The sequence below is a fragment of the Canis lupus genome, chromosome 26, assembly GCF_003254725.2.
Source record: "Canis lupus dingo isolate Sandy chromosome 26, ASM325472v2, whole genome shotgun sequence".
NCBI lineage: Eukaryota > Metazoa > Chordata > Mammalia > Carnivora > Canidae > Canis > Canis lupus.
Genome location: NC_064268.1, coordinates 16084999 through 16105636, shown reverse-complemented (window position 1 = coordinate 16105636; position 20638 = coordinate 16084999). Strand labels below are relative to the sequence as shown.

Below are 20638 nucleotides of genomic sequence, written 5' to 3'. Positions count from 1 at the left end.
AGGGCTGAGAGGAATCTCTAGAATACAATACATTTGGTGCTAAGACGGGGAGACTTTTGGGCAAACTAGAATGGGTTGGTCATCCTAGTATACTTCCTACCTCTAGGGGGTGCCGTTCACACTGAAGACATGGTAGATGCAAAGATTGATTATGACAGTTCTATCGCTCTTGTGGGCAAGTGTTTTTTTTCTAACAAAATGGGTATATTATGACAGTTTACCAACAGATAGAGATAACTGGTCTTGAAGAATGGGTCCTGTTTTTGAGTGTGCCCAAAGGTACCTTGCATGCCAGAGTTAGCCCATGGCTTCATGTGTGTACAGCTGAGTTATATCCATCCTTTGTCACCTCACTTATACCACCTTCCTCTGAAATTGACCTTCCTGGGATACTCAGAACTCCTTCAGTGAGATAAACTGTACATAGAAATGTGTCTCATTTAGTTGGACACTGTCAGACTCATTTTGGTATGTTCCCACATTTACTTGACCACAGTAGACTCAACCATATGTGTTGGGTGTTTAATGTGTGCTAAATCAGTTAAATGAGAAAAGATTGGAGGCAAAAGATGAGAATCCTTAAATTTCAAAAGACACTGGTAGAAATACTCATTTTTTGGATATCCTCCCACTCAGGGTATTTGCTGATGTGAGGGGCTGCTGGTTTAAGACCTCCTGTTCTTCTTTCTCCTGAGTCCTCATGGTATATTCTGGTTGCTTTCACACAATCCCCTTCCCTTCTGCCCTTGAGTACAGCTCCTATCTGAGCTGTTTCTAGAATCCCTCAGAGACCAATTTGAGGGTCGGAAGCTAGCTTCAGCATCAAGAAACACACAACTACACATGGAAGGTATAATTATGGGCTGTGCTTAGGAAGACATTTCATGTATACTTTCAGGGACAGTTGTGAAAGATCTTGGCTTTTCCTTTCTTACCCACCAACCCCCTATTTTGGTGTTACGTGGGATACCAAGATGAGTAAAATATAATTCTTAATTCTTGTGCTCAAGAGGCAAGTCACATGGAGATGATGAATTATGCATTCGGGTATTTACCACCTTAAATAGTGAGTGGGGTGTGCCAGGAGAGGAGTATATGTATGCTTTGGATACAGAGCAAGGAGAGCTTCCTTGTAAAAGGAGAAATTGACCAAGTTTTTATGGAGGGCATGGCCTTTTGAGTTTATCCTTGAAGGCCGAGTAAGATAGGGGGAGGAGAGCAGCAGCCAGTAGAGGAGACTATAAGCCCAGGTATGGAAGTAGCAAAAGACCTAAATGGGGAAGGGCAGCAATTTTTCTATCTTGCTTCTAGTTTTTTCTATTCTCTAACCTTATTTATAGATAAATTCATCAGATTCGGGTTTCAGTTTCCAAATGAGCATCCCCAGCACTTAACTTACTGCATATACTTTAAGGAGAGGAAATGTTTGTTTGATTGGAGCCTCTTGTGGTCCTCTACACCTGTGGTCCTTCAGGGGGACCCATTTCCATTTCCAGTCCCATGGGAGGCAGTGACAGTCTTGCTATATCCTATTCAATCTAGTTGCTTTTGGAAAATTGCCTTTTCCCCTTCAGCCTTTCCAAGTGAGTACTCACAGGAACATTACCTATTAAGAGTATTTTTACCCATGGTCTAAAGTGGGTCAAATCTTTGCTCTGTAAGCAATCAGAAAGCAAGACATAATTTGAAAGTAGGAATCCAGGTTGGGCATCTCTCCACCCTGTAGCCTGTTTGGTTGCTTATGGGAGTTAGAGATGGGCCCACTTACTTTTCCTAGATTGGTGATGGTGGGGCTTTTGAAATGGGCCTGTGCTTTTCCCACAGAGCGAGGGCCGACCAGCGGATCACAGAATCACGCCAGGTGGTAGAGCTGGCGGTGAAGGAGCACAAGGCTGAGATTCTTGCTCTGCAGCAGGCCCTCAAAGAACAGAAGCTGAAAGCTGAGAGCCTCTCTGATAAGGTCAGTGCCCATTCCTTCTGCCTTTTAGGAGAACATCTTTATCTTCTTTTAGAAGGCATGCTCAACCCAAATTCAGGTGCAATCCATGGTCAGCATATTTCATGAACATGTATTTACTCAGTCCTGTAAAGCCATAGGATTAGGCTCTGCAATGGGACACCCTTGGTTGGCGATAGTGTGGGAGTTGTGGTAGGGACTGGTGTGTCACCGTCTGCTGGTAACTTCTTAATATCTGCCTGTCCGGGGCTCTGAGGTCTGGATTTTGGTCTCAGCACACAGCTCTCTGGTTTTCTGGCACCTGATTTCTAGACTTAATTTCTGGATTGGTTGCTAGATTTAATGTCTAGCATTCTTGGGATGTATTCAGTGGCAAGGACTAATGCTCCTTCCATTGCTGCACTCATAGGCAGCTCAGCCTCTCTCCAAGGCCAAGGGCACAAGAGAGTCTGATGGCCACTTGAGTCCTCAATATTTTATTTACATTGGAAATATACATGTCCTGTCCTGTGGCATGCCATGTTATGTTTGCAGAATGATGTACCCGTGTTCTGGAGATTTATCTAAGTCTGGAAAGAGATTTCAAATAGATGCCCCAAGTGTTACAAAAAACAAGAATGAAGATCAAAGAAATTTCATGTATATACCCAGGCTCATACACACACACACACACACACACGGATGCACTTCTTTACGCACACAAAAACACACATATAAAATAAAGCAAGAATCTGAATTTCATATTTTGTATAATTCTTTGTTATTTCATAATTATAAAAGTAATTATATGGGGTCATAGTGACAGATCTAGAAGCTATAGAAAAGGAAAAGATGACTGGCAATCTATCTCTGTTCTAGTAGTGAATTTGTGATATTTTCTTTGCATGATATGTTTGTGCATACACACACACAATTTTATAAATTTATTATTATATTTTAGACTCTTATTTACTTGAGAGAGAGCAAGAGCAAGAGAGATCACAGAGGGAGAGGGAGAAAACAAAGTCCCTGCTGAGAAGGGAACCTGATATGGGGTTTGATCCCAGGACCCTGAGATCAAACCTGAGCTGAAGGCAGATGCTTAGCCAACTGAGCCACCCAGGCACCCCACATTTTTATAAATTTAGATTCTTACTATGTAAACAGCTTTCAGTCTTTAAAAAAAAACTACATAGAACTAAGGGCTTTTCCTCAGTTACTGAATGTTTTTTGAACATATAGTTCTAAAAAAAAAACCCCAAACAACACAGAGGGACCTATTTTAATCATTCTACTTGTGTTGGAACTTTGAGCTTCTTTCAGTTTTTTGCCATGGTGTTATAAATAACACTGTGATAAATAGAAATCTTTATGGATATCCATGATTATTTTCTTATAGAAATAAAATTATTGGATTTTTAAAAAAGATTTTATTTATTCAAGACAGACACAGAGAGAGATAGAGAGAGAGAGAGAGAGGCGGAGACACTGGCAGAGGGAGAAGCAGGTTCCACGCAGGAAGCCTGATGTGGGACTTAACCCTGGGTCCCCAGGATCAAATCCTGGACTGAAGGCAGTGCCAAACCGCTGGGCCATCGGGGCTGCCCAAAATTATTGGATTTAAGGCTAGAGTTTGCCACTCAGGAACACTCTGGAATTCTTTGATACTGGCTTACTATTTCTTTTCTTTTTACTCATGAGGAAACTGAATATATTATATAGAAGTAAATGAATCCTTTTGTGTTTAACTTGAATATTTTTTTTTATTTGATTGTTCTTATTCTGTAGTAAAGTTATGCTCATCCTTTAAGACTCCAGACATTGGGGCATCTGGTTGGCTCAGTTGGTTAAAGCATCCAACTCTTGATCTTAGCTCAGGTCTTGATCTCCTAGTGGTGAGTTTAAGCCCCATTGTGGGCTCCACGCTGGGGTGGAGCTTACTAAAAAAAAAATAAAACAAAAACCTCTGGACTCCAGACATTGACATAATCTTTTCTTCACAACTGGTAAATTCAGGAAGAATTTCTCTTCTCCTATCCCCTTATCAAAAATATTATGTGACAAAGCAATCATTGTTTGTGTATATGTATAGTTATGGGCTATTCTCTGCGTTTGTGACTTTAGTAAGATTCTTAAGAGAGTTTGTCCATTCTTTCATCCTAAGAGCTCCAATATATTACTGTGTAAATAGTAAGCATTCAGCATTTGATTATTTAATTAAATTTGGCCAAAGTGATCATCCTTGTCTTAGAACTTGTCATAACTAAAAAAAAAAAAAAAAAAAAAAAAGAACTTGTCATAACTTTTTATGTGACCCATGCCTTAGAAGTAATCATATTCCTATATGTCTTACCAGTGACATGGTCCTTTGTGATATACTTTTAGAAAACAATATTTATTTATTTATTGAAAGATTTTATTTATTCGAGAGAGTGAGCACGCCGTGTAAGAGTGAGTACAAGTTGGGGAGGAGCAGAGGGAGAGGGAGAAGCAGACTTCTTGCTGAATGTAGGGCCCTATTCCAGGACCAAGCCAAAGGCAGATGCTCCACTGACTGAGCCAACCCAAGCACCCCTAGAAAACAGTATTTATTTGTTTTGTTTTTTTGAAAAAAAAATTTATATTCTGATCTTCAGACCTTGATTTTTTTAATGTGAAGGTTTGTGGGTATTTTCATAAGTCATTAGCATCTAACATTCCTAAATATGATGTCATGGCCAATTTTTCCAAATGCCCAGCTCAATGACCTGGAGAAGAAACATGCCATGCTTGAAATGAACGCCCGAAGTTTACAGCAGAAACTGGAGACTGAACGAGAGCTCAAACAGAGGCTTCTGGAAGAGGTGAGTGTAAGATATCTAAGAAATAGAGCCAGGGGGGATTCTGAAGGTGAAAATTTGTTGTGTTTGGGTGGTTAGATCCAGATTAGACATTCAAATTTCAAAGTTTGAATTTCCGAGGAACAGTAAGGTGGTCACTTATTACTTTTTTGAAGGTATTTAACATGTCCAAGGAATGTGTCGTGAAGCCCAGGGGGTCTTTGTCACTTGTATCCTCTCACAAGATGCTTAAAAGAATGTTGAGCACAGATGAATATGTGCCAAATGGAAGTTTATTAAATATACGGGTGACTGAATATTGCATTAAATTGTTCTTTTAGAGTTAATATCTAAAGTACATTAAGTTTTCAGGCTGATAGTATATCTACACAAATTAACTTCATGCACAGGGCAGGGACTTGATCAGATTTATGCTGAGGACTAAACTTCATGAAGACTTTGAACATTCATTTAATTCAATTACAAAAACTTTGCCCTGCCTTTGAGATATAGAATGAACAGCTCAAATTGATCTCCGAACCCATCCCTCATATTATTTCCTGGCCCTTTTAACAGAATTCTGAAAATCTCTCTTTAAGTTGATGACTATTTCCCGCTCCCAACCAACTCCCTCCCTACATGGTGAATCACTAATGATTCTGCTTTGTTCATTAGAATTGACCAACTAGGACAAATATACTTTATAGAGGTATTTAATGAGAAACAAATCTCAAGAGTGTTCTATTTAACCATGGGGAGCCTGATAGTTCAGTTAACTGGATAACCTGTTCTGGTTAGTTGAGGTTTTATTATATGATCCCTTCCAAAGAGCTCTGCTGATAGAAAGAATAGTGCTAAGTTATTGACTTTGAAAAGTGTGATGAAAATTTTGCAGGTGATTATGAAATATTTTACAGAATGATACTTTGAAAAAAATGGCTGGGAGTTCTGGAGATGGATGGTGGTGATGGTTGCCTAACAATGTGATGGTCTTTACTGCTAGTGAACTGTACACTGAAAAATGGTTAGAAAGGTAAACTTTATGTATGTTGTATCACGGTAAAGATTTTAAAAATAAAATTAATTGTATCTACACGGGAAGTTCACGAAAGGCAGCATTAAGAACACTGTAATAAAAATTTTTTAAATCTACTTGGTGGTCAAGTAGAGAATGATGGTCTTTTATCTGGAATGAATAGGCAATGTCCCCGCTTTAGGCACATGTTGGAAACAGAACAGAAATAATCAATGATCTTGCCTGTCCTATTTTCCTTCTGAGGAAAGAGAGTTGGTTCTGACAGCTCAATACTTTGGTCCAAGGTTACATGGTGAGTCAGTGACAAGGCTTGGAATAGCACGCTGGGATCCTGATTCAGTCCCCTCTTTCTCACTTCTAAACGACATAAGAACATTTCTAGCTTCTCAGTCTGCACCTCACAGATAGATTTTTGAGCACAGACATCTGGCTGACACTGAGTTTGAGGCAGATTTTGCTGACAGCTGAAACCATTATGAAACAGAGAATGATACTTATTGTCCAGAATGTGGTTAGGATCCTTGGTTGTGGTGTACACTTTATAAGCATGTGACCAAGACTTAACCTGAGTGTTCTCTTTTTTTAAAATGATTTTTGATGTAAACACCTGATTAATCATCATCACAGTGAAAATGTAAAACATTTTTATCATCTAAAAAAGTTCCCTTCTAGCTGATACCTTCTGACCCTGGCCCCAGGTACCCACCGATCTGCTCTTTGTCACTACTGATAACTTTCTTTTCTAGAATTTCCTAGAAGTGGAGTCATACTATATATACTCTTGTATCTGGATTCTTTATTTTTTTAAAAAATTTTTAAAAAGATTTAGAGAGAGAGTGTGCGAATGGGGGGAGGGGAAGGAGGAGAGAGAGAAGGAGAGAGAGAATCTCAAGCAGACTCCGAGTCGAGCATGGAGCCCAATGTTTAACCAACTGAGCCACCCAGGCACCCATGGATTCTTTGGTTAAGTATGCTTTTGTGAACTATCCATGCTGGTGAATGTACTAGCAGCTCATTCCTTTTTATTGCTAAGCAGTAATTTGTTGTATGGATATTCCATAATTTATCTATTCACCTGTTGATGAACCTTTAAATAGTTTCTAGTTTTTAGTTATTATAAACAATTCTGCTCTGAAAACTTGTGTGTAAATCTTTGTGTGGATAATATTTTCATTCCTTCAGGAGGAGAATTGCTGGGTCACATGTATGTTTGTAACAAAATGCTACACCCAACAAAATGGTTGAGTGTAGCAAAATGGCTCCATTTTGCTATGCCCAACAGCAGTTTCAACCCCACAATGCTTTGTTTGTATTGATTGCCCTTTCTAGTGTGTGTATTACAGTATCACATTGTGACTTTAATTTGCATTTCTTTAATAATGAAGGATAAACATCTTTTCATGTGTTTGTCATTCATTTATCTTCTTTTGGGAAGTGTAAGTTCAAATCTTTTGGGTAGTTACTTCTGAGTAAAGTTTTTAAAGATTTCTTCATAATAACATTTTGCCAGATGTATGTATGGTGAATCTTTCACCCAGTCTGTAGTTTGCCTTGTCTTTTAAAACAGTATTTTTCAAAGAGCAAATGTTTTTCCTTTTTATGAAGTCAAATTTATCAGTTTTAAAAAATGGTTTGTATTTTCTGTGTCCTATTTAAGAAATCTATGCTTATCCTAAAGTTGAAGATATTTTCTTCTCTTTGCACTCCTAGAAGTTTTATAGTTTGAGCTTTTATATGTAGGCCTAGGATGTATTTTGAATTACTTTTTATGTATGGTGTGAGAGTAGAGGTTCACTATTTTTCAGAGCTATCCTGTTATTCCAGTGCCATGTTGAAAAGACTATTTTTTTCATTAGATTTTCTTGACACCTTTGTCACAAAGCCATCTGCATGTCTATGCTTATTTCATTACCAGATCATCTGATTATAACACATCTTGAAGTCAAGATATAGTGTGTATGTTTTATCATAAGTGTACTCTTCAATCACCATCCCCTATTTCTCCCATTCACCTCCTCTCTGGTAACCATCAATTTGTTCTCCATAGAGAAGTCTATGGAGACTTCTATATGTCTATTTCTTGGTTTTTCTTTCTTTATTTTTTTGTATTTGCTCATTTGTTTTCTTTCTGAAATTAACTCAAGTGTCCTCTTCATTAGGTATAGAGACTTGTAAATGCGGCCAGAATCACAGTCTCAGAGTTGGGAAGTTTTTTATGTCATGGAGCCCAAATTCCCAGCCTTTGTTCCATTGATCTCTTCATCCCTGCCCCAGGCAGACTTTGCTAATGGATATTTCTCTGAAATCTTTCCTCTTGGTCCTGAAATGGCTTCAGAAGCTTTTTTGACATGTCACTTGACAGCCATCATCAGTCCATTGGAGGTGATGCCAAAGATGAAAGCCCATTTGCAAATTCTGGTCAAATTAACCTGCTGCCTAAGGCCTAACATTCCCCACCAGTGGGCCTGGTTGAACCTCAGCCTGAGTGCACAGTGCCTTTGGACATCCCAACCCATTTTTTCCAGCAACTTTAATTCTCAGAAAGTCCTGTCTCATTTTGAATTAAAGCCTGTAACTTCCAACCATTGGTTCTGTTTCATTGAAACACTTGAAAATAGAGCAGTCTGATATTTACAACCAAACTAGGGGATTAATACTGATTAATAATCAAATTACTTGATTAATAATTTTAAAACTAATGTTTAATTAGCAAGTGCCAGGTGCCCTTTTGAATATTTTCCATGAATTGGCCCATACATTTCTTGCAACAGTTCTATGAGATAACTACTTTTATTATCTCTTGGATAGTCAGCTAGATACCTAAGTAGCTCTCCCATTCTATACCACCTTCTCTTTCCTAAGAGAAACATTTCAAGTCCCTCCAAATTTGAAATGTTCTTTTCTGGTAGATTTATCTTTCCAAAGAGAGTTTCTAGAAGTCCACATGGTCTGAACAACATGGAGTAGAGTGGGATATCACCAGCTCTATTATGACTGTAAGTCTCTGCCAATTACCCTGGGCTCTTTGGGTAGTTTTATCACACCACTGACACTCACTGACCTGTTACATCGCCACCAACCCTTCCATAGGTTTTTAAAATAAATGTCTTTATATTCTGTGTTTATCAGTCGGTGTGTATGTGTACACACACATAAGTTTTTATTTATTTGAGAGAGAGCGAGCATGAGCAGGACAGGGGAGAAGCAGTGGGAGAAGCAGTCTCTCCACTGATCAGAGAGCCCCACATGGGTCTTGATCCCAGGACTCCAAGATCATGACCTGAGCTGAAGGCAGACGCTTAACACTGAGCCACCCAGGCACCCCTAGCAGTTGGTGTTTTTAAAAATACTGTCCTTTCGAACTTTCTCTGGTTGGTTTTGGTCCATCCTTTCAGCCACCAGGGTTGTTTGGTGCTCTGGTTCTGTGATCCAGCTCCTTCCTGCCAGTCTCCTGTCACTCATGTAAAACTGTTGGACAGCTGAAAGCACAGAGGTAATGCTCTCCTTCCAGTCTAACACTGACCTGTGAATAGCCCCCATTTGCGTCTCTCTGGGAAGCAGGTAAATGGCTTTGAAAAATATTCCACTGAGCAACCTGCCACTCTTGTTTTATTATAGTAAACAAGCAGCCTGTTTCTTGGAAAGCTAACGGACAGTTGATGCATTTCTTCTAGAGAAATATTTTGGGCTCGGCTGTCACCAAACCAATTCTTGTCCCAGCTCCTGTTTCTCTGCTTCCTGCCTAGTAATTAATGTTGTTCTAAAATAGTGGGAAGAAACTAAAGAGGGTAATTTGCGGAAATCACTTGCGCTGTAGGGGGCTGATCGCTCCCTTTAAGACATAATCTTAGCTGTTTTCTCTGCCGCCCTCCCACCCCCATATTTTAGGGGTTTCTGTGTGGTTTTTTTTTAAGATTTTATTTATTTATTCCTGAGAGACACACAGAGACAGAGGGAGAAGCAGGCTCCCTGTGGAGGGCCTGATGCTGGACTTGATCCCAGGACCCTGGGACTACCACCTAAGCCCAAGGCAGATGATCAACCACTGAGACCCCCGGTGCTCCAGATTTCTGTGGTTTGATTCAGAAATTCCAGGTTGGCATATAGGCCAGATGATCTCTGGTTGCTGGTGGCTGACAGTATCTCTTGCTTTATAGAGGACTGATGGGAGACTGGTGGAGGAGGTGAGCAGGGGAGGACAGGTGGGGAACAGAAAGGAAAGCCTGAACTAGATGGCGGGAAGGAAAGAGAGAGAGAGAGAAAGAAAAAGAGAGAATGAATGAATGAATATATCTGGTAGGTTGGGGCATGGTGCTCAGTATGTTACCCAGTTGGGGAGGGATTATCCCCACTTTCAGATGAAGACACTGAGGCTTTTAGAGACAAGATGAGCTGCCCATGTGGTCCTATGACTGCTGAGTGTTAGAACCAGCATTTATCCTAGAGTCTGCAGCATTGCAAAGCCCATGTTCATCTCATCACACCATGATGCCTCAAGGAATCCACTTCCCCTGAAGAAGAAGGGCCATGGAGGAATGGAGATGGAAAGAGAAACAAAACATAGGTGGAGGGAAGCGAGATGGGATGTAGAGGGTCAGCAAATTCTGGAGTTGGCAGTGGCACTCAGCCTTTTGGGGCTGAGAGCACAGAGATTTGCCATTGCCTCTTGGGAAATGCCCGTGGTGTTTACTGCTCTTTAGGAGCTGTGTCCTTGAGTCTGCAGAGAGTCTAGGCCAACAGGGGAGGGAGTATTAGGGCCACCACTAAGGTGGTTAGATTGTCACCCAGGGGTCGGACAACATCCGGCAGTGTCTTATCAGAATAGCTGCTCTTTGCTACTTTTTTTGGGAAACAGAAGCATTTTAGGAAAGAGAGCCATAAAGAGAGAGCATCTTTATAGCTTGCCTTATTTTCTGGTTGACTTCCATTGTAAAAATTGGAGAGAGATTTCCAGCACAAAACTATTTCTCTAAAACCGTAAAGTGATCCCCCTGCCCCCAGGTTTTACTGACTCATGTGCAGAGTCTGGGCCCTTCCTCCTCCTCCCTCCCCATACTGCAACAGTATCTCCTGTGACTGTGGCTATCTGTGTACTGGTTGGGAGTCCCTTGCCCTGACAAGGCACTCCTTATGTTAGAGATGACATGATTCCCCTTTGTGCATCCACACTGCTGACCAGGTGATGTCTCACAATAGCAAAGCAAAGCTAAGGACAAATTGGAGCTTAGTTGTCATGGCAGTAAGTCACAGCATCTTCGATGTCCAGTCAGATGGGCCAAATGTCCTTAACTGTAACTGACTGGAAAGCCAGACACGCCAGCCTTCCTCTCACAGTGGGGATCCTGTAACCTGCTGGCCATCAGAGAGACTTCTGGGCAAATTCTTTTTCACCATGCCATGCATCCATTTAGGACAGAAGACAATCAGTAATTCTGGAACGAGATGATTTCAGAAGCCAAGATTTGACACCATGCCAGAAGTTAGTTTGGTAACAAGAACAGTGGGGGAATGAGTTGTATTGTCCATGGTATCGAGACTCTGTCTGGCCTTTCTCCCCACTAGCAAGCCAAATTACAGCAGCAGATGGACCTGCAGAAGAATCACATCTTCCGTTTGACTCAAGGGCTGCAAGAAGCTCTGGACCGGGCTGATCTGCTGAAGACAGAAAGGAGCGATCTAGAATACCAGCTAGAAAACATTCAGGTGAGAACCAGCAAAGGGAATTTACTTAAAAATTGTCTGTGGAGACAAAGCATGATGGCTAAAAGCCACCTGGTGAAATGGCCACTATCTTTATATTGTATACTATTGTGTATTTCTCCCAATATTTCATTATGAAAATTTCCAAACCTTCAGGGAGGTTGAAAATCCCTATAATGACTAGCTCAGAGATTCTAGTATGAACCCCTGGCTATTTTTACTTTTCCATATACTTATCCATCTCTGTTTGTTTTTTAGTGGTTTTTTTTTTTTTTTTTTTTTTTTTTTTTTTTGTTGGCTGTAAGGATAGGACCTAGTAAGTAAATAGTGGCTCAGGGAGTTTGTGTTGAATTTTCATATGCTAGTATCCTCATGACATTTTTTTTATTTTCATAAAGTACCAAATTTAAAAGCATCCTTCCTTCTTTGGCTGAGCTTATTTTTTTCTTATGGATTTTTAGGTTCTCTACTCTCATGAAAAGGTGAAAATGGAAGGTACTATTTCTCAACAAACCAAACTCATTGACTTTCTGCAAGCCAAAATGGACCAGCCCGCTAAGAAGAAAAAGGTGAGTCCTAGTGTTTGAAAAGCAGGGAGTTTTTGCTCAAGGATCATGATTCATTAAATACTGTTGTGATAGATAATTATAGAAACATCAAAGAAAACAAAATACAGGTTTTATTGTTTTATATTGGGTGGAAAATAGGTCTTGAGATAGAATAGTCCTTACTTAGAAAGGATGTCATTATCAAGTCTGTAACTCATGACTTTGTGTTCATGGCCTTTAAAATTGTAGTGCCTGTCTCTGATAAGAAAGTGATTTTTTTTTCCTTTTTCATTTTCTAAGCAGCTGGGGTGAGGGTGATAGCACAGAGAAAGGTTTACATGGAGGTCATTATACAAGACTCCAGAGGGATTAGCAGGTCACAGGTACAGTGCTGGAGATAGATTATAGGTCATGTGTGTGGGATTCACAACAGAGAGGTGTTCTCAGTTCTGTAGAAGGATTCTTAGGGCACATGTACAGGATTTTAGAAAAGATTTAAAATTACCTGGCCCAGTCCTTTTGATTGGCAAAGGCCTAGAAAGAGACCAGCAACCAGGGAGTTGAGGTGACTGACTCACCAGAAGTACCTGACTAGATAGTTCTGCCCTCCACTGAGTGCTGCTCCATCCCTTTAAAATCATGGTAGACCAATTAAAAACTATGACCAAAAAGGAACTATGGGTAGGGTCATATGTAGATGCACTTGGGAAGACTTTTTACTACCTCGAAAACATGCTTCCCTAAACCACTGAAGCCCCTCTTAATAGGTTTGGCCAAGTGTTCTCAGTTGGAAAAGGTCTCTAAGGAGCTTGCAGTTGCCTTCTAAAGGCATTCCTGCCCCGGGGGAACAGGGCAGCCCTCCTGTGACTTGGAGTACCCGAGAGAGGGCTGGAGTGGGCCGTGTTCCCTGCGCTGTCTTGACCATTAGGGGTGAGAGCAGTCTCCTGTGGTGGCTGCAGGGGAGGGATGTTCTGGTACACCATGTGATTGTTTGTATTTATGATTATTGAATCTTTATTTATGATTTTGAATCTTTTTATCTTAGCAGCAAATTGTTATCTGATTATGTCATGTGATGTAGTTAGGGTGTTTCCATTTATTTTTGGATTTTTTTTTCCCCTGGTCACATTATTCCCTGTTTATCTTTTGCCCTTCATGTGCAGTCCATGTTTCCATTTGCCTTTTTTTTTTTTTTTTTTTGAGTAAGCCCCTTGTTTTGATATCATTTCTGTATTCAGGTATTTGGTCTTTTTTTTTTTTTTTTTTTTTTAAACATTCACCTCTGTGTCTTGTAACCAAGTGTCATGAGACAAACGCAAAGCAAGAGTGATTTCTGAACCATCCCTCCTGACTCCATCCTCCACTTCCACTTTTTGAGGGTAAAGACTCAGGAAATGGCTCTCCTTCTTGGGAAGTGCTAAAGGAAGAGGTGGTGGCAGTTCAAGCATCTTGAACCCTCTTGTTGAAAGTTTCCGAAACCCTATTTTTTTCCAGCCGGCTGGGATGGGCTGTGGCTCAGTCCCCCTTCCCCCCCTTCACATGCCATTTTTACTAAATCCACTTACAGTGAGTATGCTCCTGGCTTTCGTGGTTTGCTCCTCTTGAGACAGAGTTCCTTTAGCTAGTTTAAAGTGCCAGTTTCCAGGAGTTAGGAGATATCTCTGTTTCCATTGCTAGGGTTTATTTAGTCGACGGAAAGAGGACCCTGCTTTGCCCACACAGGTTCCTCTGCAGTACAATGAGCTGAAGGTGGCTCTGGAGAAGGAGAAAGCTCGCTGTGCAGAGCTAGAGGAAGCCCTCCAGAAGACCCGCATCGAGCTCCGGTCTGCCCGGGAGGAAGGTAGGGGCACTCTCTATGCCACATCTGTGGAAAAGGCAGAGGACCCATCTCAAGCAGATAGGTTGTACTAGTTTAGCATCTGTACTTATGGCCCAGAAGCTCTCAGTCCAGATGACCCAAGTCTGAAAAGTTCAAAGCGTCCTTGGCATTTCCCATTTGGCACAATGCGTGTTCCTTTGGTCTCGGGTCCTTGAAAGACAGCCCAGGGGCAGTCCACTTGGTTTTGGCCTCTTGGTGACCCAGCTAACCAGAAGGCATCGGACTGGTCTTTCTCCAGCTGCCCACCGGAAGGCCACAGACCATCCGCACCCATCTACGCCAGCCACCGCGAGGCAGCAGATTGCCATGTCTGCCATCGTGCGGTCACCTGAGCACCAGCCCAGTGCCATGAGCCTGCTTGCCCCACCATCCAGCCGCAGAAAGGAGTCATCAACTCCAGAGGGTATGTTCTCAAGGAGCCACTGGGGTTTTGTTGAAAACTGTTTTTAATTGACTTAATTGACTAAGAAAATGCAGACCTGTGGTAAAAGTGACAAGTAATAATATTAAGGATAAGAATACTCAAGAGTAAGAAGTCCATCTTCTTCCCCATCCCAATGCCAGTTCCCTTAGCCAGAGACCACCACTATATTCTTCCAGCAATAGTTCATGCATGTAAACACACGTCATGTTATTCATGTATCTTATCTAATTATGTTTAAAAAGTATGAGAAAATAGGTATATTTTCCTCAGCCTTTTTTTCTGTTACAAATACCATAGCACACTATGCTGTACCCTGCTCTTTCTTTTCCTTAAAATATTAGAGTGTTTATAAATACATATGAATCAAGTTCGTCCTTTGAGAGGGCTGCATGGTATTCACTGGTGTGGTTACATGGTTAACCTATGAAAGCAGATGCCTGTTGTCAGGGATTTAGGTTGTTTCCAGTCTCTCCTTACCAGGAGCACCCTGTAGTGAAATCCTGCACCTCTGTGGCTGCTACAGTCGTAGGATCAATTCTTGCGAAATGACTCACTGCGTTAAAGATTATTTGCGTTTCGAGTTTTGGTAGTCTTCCACTTTATATTCTTACCAACAGCATAAGAAGTTTTCTTTGTGTTCTTAAAAGTACTCTGTTCACCTAGAGAGGAAAAAGACTTAAAAAAAAAAAAAAAAGGCCAGGTTGTGAGGGTGATCTGGCTGGGACATTCGTCACCCCAGTGATCACCAGGGTGGATTCGGCTGATCTGGCTAGCTAGGCAGGTGTCCCCTTCCTCCCACAGTGCTCTATGTGCACGCTCGGTTAAAGGGGATGCCCTTCCCTGATAGAGGAGGGCTGTTCTTCCGTCAAGGGTATATGAGTAGCTACGCTCCCCTGCTGGAACCTCCAAACAAGCTCTCAAGGTCCCTTTGTAGGAGAACATCAGGTGGTCAAGTTTCTAAGATTCCAGATACATCCAAATGAGACACTGTGTATGGCAGTCTGCCTTTAAGAAAAAAAAAAAAAGGCCAAGGAAGGTGGTTTTGCAAGGTCTTAGGGGATTGTAGAGCAGAGCTGTGGGTTAGTGTCATAGCACCACAGTATAACTGATTTTAGTTGCAAATCTCGATGGCATTTTGGTGTGTCCATGGTTTTTCTTTGGTGATGATGTGCTCTTGTTTCCTATGTTTCCATAACACTTTGAATCAAAAGGTTTACCCTTAGAATCATGGTGATAGTGATGGTAACGCAAGGGGAAGAAAATTGTTTCCGACCGTAGTATCCATTGACAGGGCTTCATAGAGCAGCAGCCTGCGAGCTTCCTCAGACCCCAGGCACCTCCTTCCCATGTGCCACATGTTCATGGTGTCAGAGTGCTTTCACGCCATTTATTCCTTACAACTTTCTGGTAAAGGATGGGAGGCAGTGTTCTGTGGAGAACCTGATTTGGATTCAGAAATTTGGATTCTGAGCTTTTCTGTTCAAAGCTGTCTTTAATAAGGTCACTATGGAGAGGGAGGCCATAAAATGGGAGGGGGAGCAACCTAGTTCTTTTAAAGACTGGAATATAAATGTAAGAATTAGATTTTTAAGGCTTAAAAGGAGGTTATTCATGAAAGAATAGGACACAAAGGGAGAAATCTTCAGTCAGTTTATATATCTAATAACTAGAAATGTTGTAATTCAGAATTGATTTTGAAACCGAATTCTGAAAACTTCTACATACGAAAGTTCATCTGGAAAACAAAGCTTTGATGATTGATTAAAATATTTACAAACATTTAACTCAAAAGCATGTTTCTTTATGCTCACAAACATCTTTGCTATCATATAGCCTATCTTATGCCAGTAATACATTCTTTAAAAATACTCAATTTCCAATAGCTGGATAATGGAGATTTTAACTTGATTCATATAAATCTAGATGGATCTGTTCGTGTTAAGATAGTTTCATAGTCTACCTAATCCGCTGTAATGGTTTTTTAGCAACTTTATTGAGATGAATTAACACACCATACAGTTCACACTTTTGAAGCATATGATGTTTTTTATCAAGTGCACAAGCTTGTACAGTCATCACATTGTAATGTTGACATTTTTGGCCTCAACCTTTCCCTCTCCTTTATAGCACCCTTCTGGTTAGCAGACCCTCTGGATTCTCCCCTCTGCCCTGACCTCTGGCAGCCACTAAGCCAAATAGATTTACTATTCTAGACATTTCATATAAATGAAATTATATCATCTTTTTTTTGTATCTGGCTTTCATTGAGCATAATGCTTTTCAGATTCACCCATGTTGTAGCATTTATTAGTTCTTCACCTTTTCTGGTTGAGTTATATTCTGTTGTATGATAGCACATCTTGTCAGTTAATCCACTAGTAATCATTTGGGTTGTTTCCACTTTTAGGCCATTATAAATAATGTTGCTGTGAACATTGTATGTTGTGGCTATGTATATTTCCAGTTCTCTTGGGGATATACCTAGGAATGGAATCGCCGGGTAATCCTAAATTTAACTTTTCGAGGGACTGCCAAACTGTCTTCCAGAGTGTAGTGGGTATATCATTTGATGTTCCCATCAGCAGTGTATGAGGGTTCTAATTTCTCCACATCTTCACCAACACTTGTTTCCTTCACTAGATGGGAGTGAAGTGGGTGTGAAGTAGAATCTCATTGTGCTTTTGATTTGTGTTTTTCTAATAACTAATAATGTTGACCATCTTTTCATGTGCTTTTCGGTCATTTATTTATTTTCTTTGGAGAGATGTCTAGTCAGATCCTTTGCCTATTTTAAAGTTGGGTTATTTGTCTTTTTATTACTGAGTTGTAAGAGCTTTTTATATATCCTAGCAACAAATCCTTTGTCAGAGATATGATTTACAAATATTCTTTCCCATTCTGTTTTGTTTTGTTATGTTTTTACTTTCTTGATGGAACTATTTGTAGCACCTAATGATTTTTTAAAAACAATTTTCCTTCAGAATTCAGTCGGCGTCTTAAGGAGCGCATGCACCACAATATTCCTCACCGATTTAATGTAGGATTGAACATGCGAGCCACAAAGTGTGCTGTGTGTCTGGATACTGTGCACTTTGGGCGCCAGGCATCCAAATGTCTTGGTAAGAGCAGTTGTGCATTTGCAGTGGGCACTTGCATGTCTCTACCTAAACAGATCTATCTGATGGGGGTGGGTTGTTTTTTTTTTTTTTCTTTTTTCTTTCTTTTTTCAAGATTTATTTATTTATGTTACAGCAGGAATGGGAGGGGTAGAAAGAGAGGGAGAGATAATTTTAAGCAATGTCTGCACTGAGCAGAGAGCCCGATGCAGGCAGGACTTGATCTCACAACCCTGAGATCACAACCTGAGCCGAAACCAAGAGTTGGACACTCAACCAACTGTGCTACCCAGGCACCCCTGTTTTTTTTTTTATTTTTTTTATTTTTTATCCTATAGTGCATTCATTTTCAAGCTTTTAGTTTCAGTGGGAGGCCTCTATTTTTCCCCTGTTAAAGGAATGAGCTTATCCATGTTTCCAGCTCATGTCTCCCCCTCCGTTTGCAAAATGCCTGTGCTTTGCTGATTTCTAGCCTCCCTTCCTCCCCACTCCCTTTTTTGCCAGGTTGCTCTCTCCCTACTTTTAGGCTGTGTGCTGGCTCCAACTGAACTGTGCAAACAGGTCCCTTACACACTTGTTTGTAGCAGCTTGGGGAGAATCCAGGAACATCGTGTTGAGAGCACTTGGCTCTCTGTAGGGGCCTGGCTTCTGGGAAAGCTTAGGGATTCCCCGGGTGATGGGGCCCGGCTGGGGCTTGGCTGGCAGAGGAAATAACGGGCCAGGGTCAGCCAAGGTGTTTTCAGCTTGTTCGCTGCTTTTCCCCAGAATGTCAGGTGATGTGTCATCCCAAGTGCTCCACGTGCTTGCCAGCCACCTGTGGCCTGCCAGCCGAGTATGCCACACACTTCACTGAGGCCTTCTGTCGTGACAAAATGAACTCCCCGGGGCTTCAGACCAAGGAGCCCAGCAGCGGCTTACACCTGGAAGGGTGGATGAAAGTGCCCAGGTATTGTGGCAGGGTGCCTTGGGCTGGGTGCCAGGTGCTGGTGAAGGCGCCACCCCTGAAATATGCCACTCTGGAATAAGGGTTATTTTGAGCCAAAGGGACTTGACAAACAGCAGATCTCAGAAGGACACTCTGACCTCCTCTTTCTCTTCTAAAAGTAGGAGATAAAAGCAGCCCTCCCTTATCCAGGAGGAAAGAAATATTATCACCAGAGATAGGGAGTCAAGGCCTGCAGAGAGAACTCTTTGCAAAGAAACCTTGTTAAAGTAACCCCTTATCTTCTTTCCACCTCCCCACGACGTGTTCGTTGCCTTTTCATAATCACTAGTCTTTGTTGAAGCCAGTGTACCAACACTTAGGTCTGTCCACTTTCTGGGCCTTTATTGTCTGGTGGAGACACCCAGATATATGTAAAATAAAATGTGTACGCCGTCCTTCTGTTGCTCTGTCTGCCACCAGTGGAATTCCTGGGCCAGCAACAGGCCCTCCAAGGGTAGAAGGGAGCTTTGCCGCCCCTGACACGAAGGCCCCGACTGCTCCCGTTCCCCAGGATGCTTTCTAGAGAAGCATCTCGGCTATGGTCCCCTCTCCCCCTCCTCCTCCCCGAGGATCTTCCAGCTCCACAGCCTCGTTCTTGTTCATCCCTATTTCCCCAGGAATAACAAACGAGGACAGCAAGGTTGGGACAGGAAGTACATTGTCCTGGAGGGATCCAAAGTCCTCATTTATGACAATGAAGCCAGAGAAGGTAAATTAATAATTCAGGGGGATGTTTCTGTGCACGTGGTTGACCCAGGTCTCCCAGTCTTGGCGTGAAGGCTTTGGTTTTTCAGACTGCGTTGCGAGCCTTCTACGATTTTCCATTTTTGAAAATTCAAAGCCAAATGACTTCGCTAAAGGTTATTGGTACGATACTCACGTCTATAGGTCTCCCCTCTGAAGAACCTGCAGGGTGCTGCCCTGAAGAGTCTACCTGCTAATACACCTTCAGAGAACTTCTGCCTCAGTCAACTAACCCATAAATCCGCATCGGCATCAGAAATTTGACTGTGCTACTCATCTGACACACTTTATTTTGTTTTTATCTTCCCTCTCCGCCTTCTCTGCACACCTTTTTCCCTCCTCTGTTCTCGTGCGCCTCTCTTTCCACGCATACTCTGTCTCTCTTGCCCTGTCTCTGTCTCTGTCTCTCTCTTTTCTTCTTTCCTTCCGTTGTTCTTTGTTCCTGTTCTTTTGGTTTTCTTTCTGCCCTTCCTCTTTGCACCAAGCTGGACAGAGGCCGGTGGAAGAATTTGAGCTGTGCCTTCCCGACGGGGATGTATCTATTCATGGCGCCGTTGGTGCTTCTGAGCTTGCAAATACAGCCAAAGCAGGTGAGGGGGAGTGGGAGAGCCCACCCCAGGGGCACGCTGGGCTTGGTAAATCAGCTGGGGTGGAAGGGGCTGTCCCCGGCTCCCCTGTCATAGGGGGCTGGCAGGGGCAGCGCGGGGGGGGGGGGGTGGGTGGCAGATCGCTGACACCTCCAGGCCCCCCCCCCCCGCCCACTGCGTGGGAGTGAAAGAAAGCCACAGCCAACCCCTGCTCTTTGTCCGATGCCCTAGATGTCCCTTACGTGCTGAAGATGGAGTCTCACCCACACACCACCTGCTGGCCTGGGAGAACGCTCTATTTGCTGGCTCCCAGCTTCCCTGACAAACAGCGCTGGGTCACCGCCTTAGAGTCCGTTGTCGCAGGTGGGAGAGTTTCTAGGGAAAAAGCAGAAGCCGATGCTGTGAGTATGAAGACGGGCACTGGAGCTTGTCTTTGTTAAGTGGGCTGACGTGGGAGCTGACCAGAGTGGTGGGAGCCCTGTTGCTGCCTCCCCAAGGAGCATTGGCCTGGCACTGTCATGACGGGGACTCTTGTGTGACCAAGACACGGGCTCTTCACTGGCTTGTCTGGCATCACAAGCCCTCCTTCTGCAGCACTTTAGCGTGGGGGTGTCAGCGCCGTTAGCCAGCTCTTGGTCATGGCAGCAAACGTACTCGTAAGGAGATCCTCTCTCTTGTTTACCCTGATGAGTTTATTTGAAGACTTGAGTTGCAAGCACTTGGCCATGAAGCAGCACAAAAGTCTGCCGAAACCATGCCAACTCCGGGAAGGTTTTTCATAACCTTCTCCGTAGCTTCCACATGATCTGCTCTTCTGTAGGCAGGTTCAGGATCCTACTTATCCTTAAGACGTTAGAGTCGTAG

At 42.3% G+C, this 20638-nt stretch overlaps 1 protein-coding gene across 12 annotated transcripts in view; it reads left to right on the top strand.

Moving 5' to 3' along the window:
* CIT (citron rho-interacting serine/threonine kinase) overlaps window positions 1-20638 on the top strand; it is a 165105-nt gene that overhangs the window by 125323 nt on the left and 19144 nt on the right. For 9 of the 12 annotated variants that reach the window (XM_025474152.3, XM_025474159.3, XM_025474161.3 and 6 more), the window contains 11 exons: window positions 1825-1960; window positions 4675-4779; window positions 11354-11494; window positions 11953-12060; window positions 13717-13879; window positions 14157-14321; window positions 17324-17461; window positions 18224-18404; window positions 19061-19152; window positions 19673-19777; window positions 20006-20175. In XM_025474152.3, the coding sequence (XP_025329937.3) occupies window positions 1825-1960; window positions 4675-4779; window positions 11354-11494; window positions 11953-12060; window positions 13717-13879; window positions 14157-14321; window positions 17324-17461; window positions 18224-18404; window positions 19061-19152; window positions 19673-19777; window positions 20006-20175 (1504 nt within the window). The remainder of the gene's footprint in view (window positions 1-1824; window positions 1961-4674; window positions 4780-11353; window positions 11495-11952; window positions 12061-13716; window positions 13880-14156; window positions 14322-17323; window positions 17462-18223; window positions 18405-19060; window positions 19153-19672; window positions 19778-20005; window positions 20176-20638) is intronic. The other 3 variants (XM_025474156.3, XM_025474163.3, XM_049101524.1) reach the window with 1 other exon arrangement.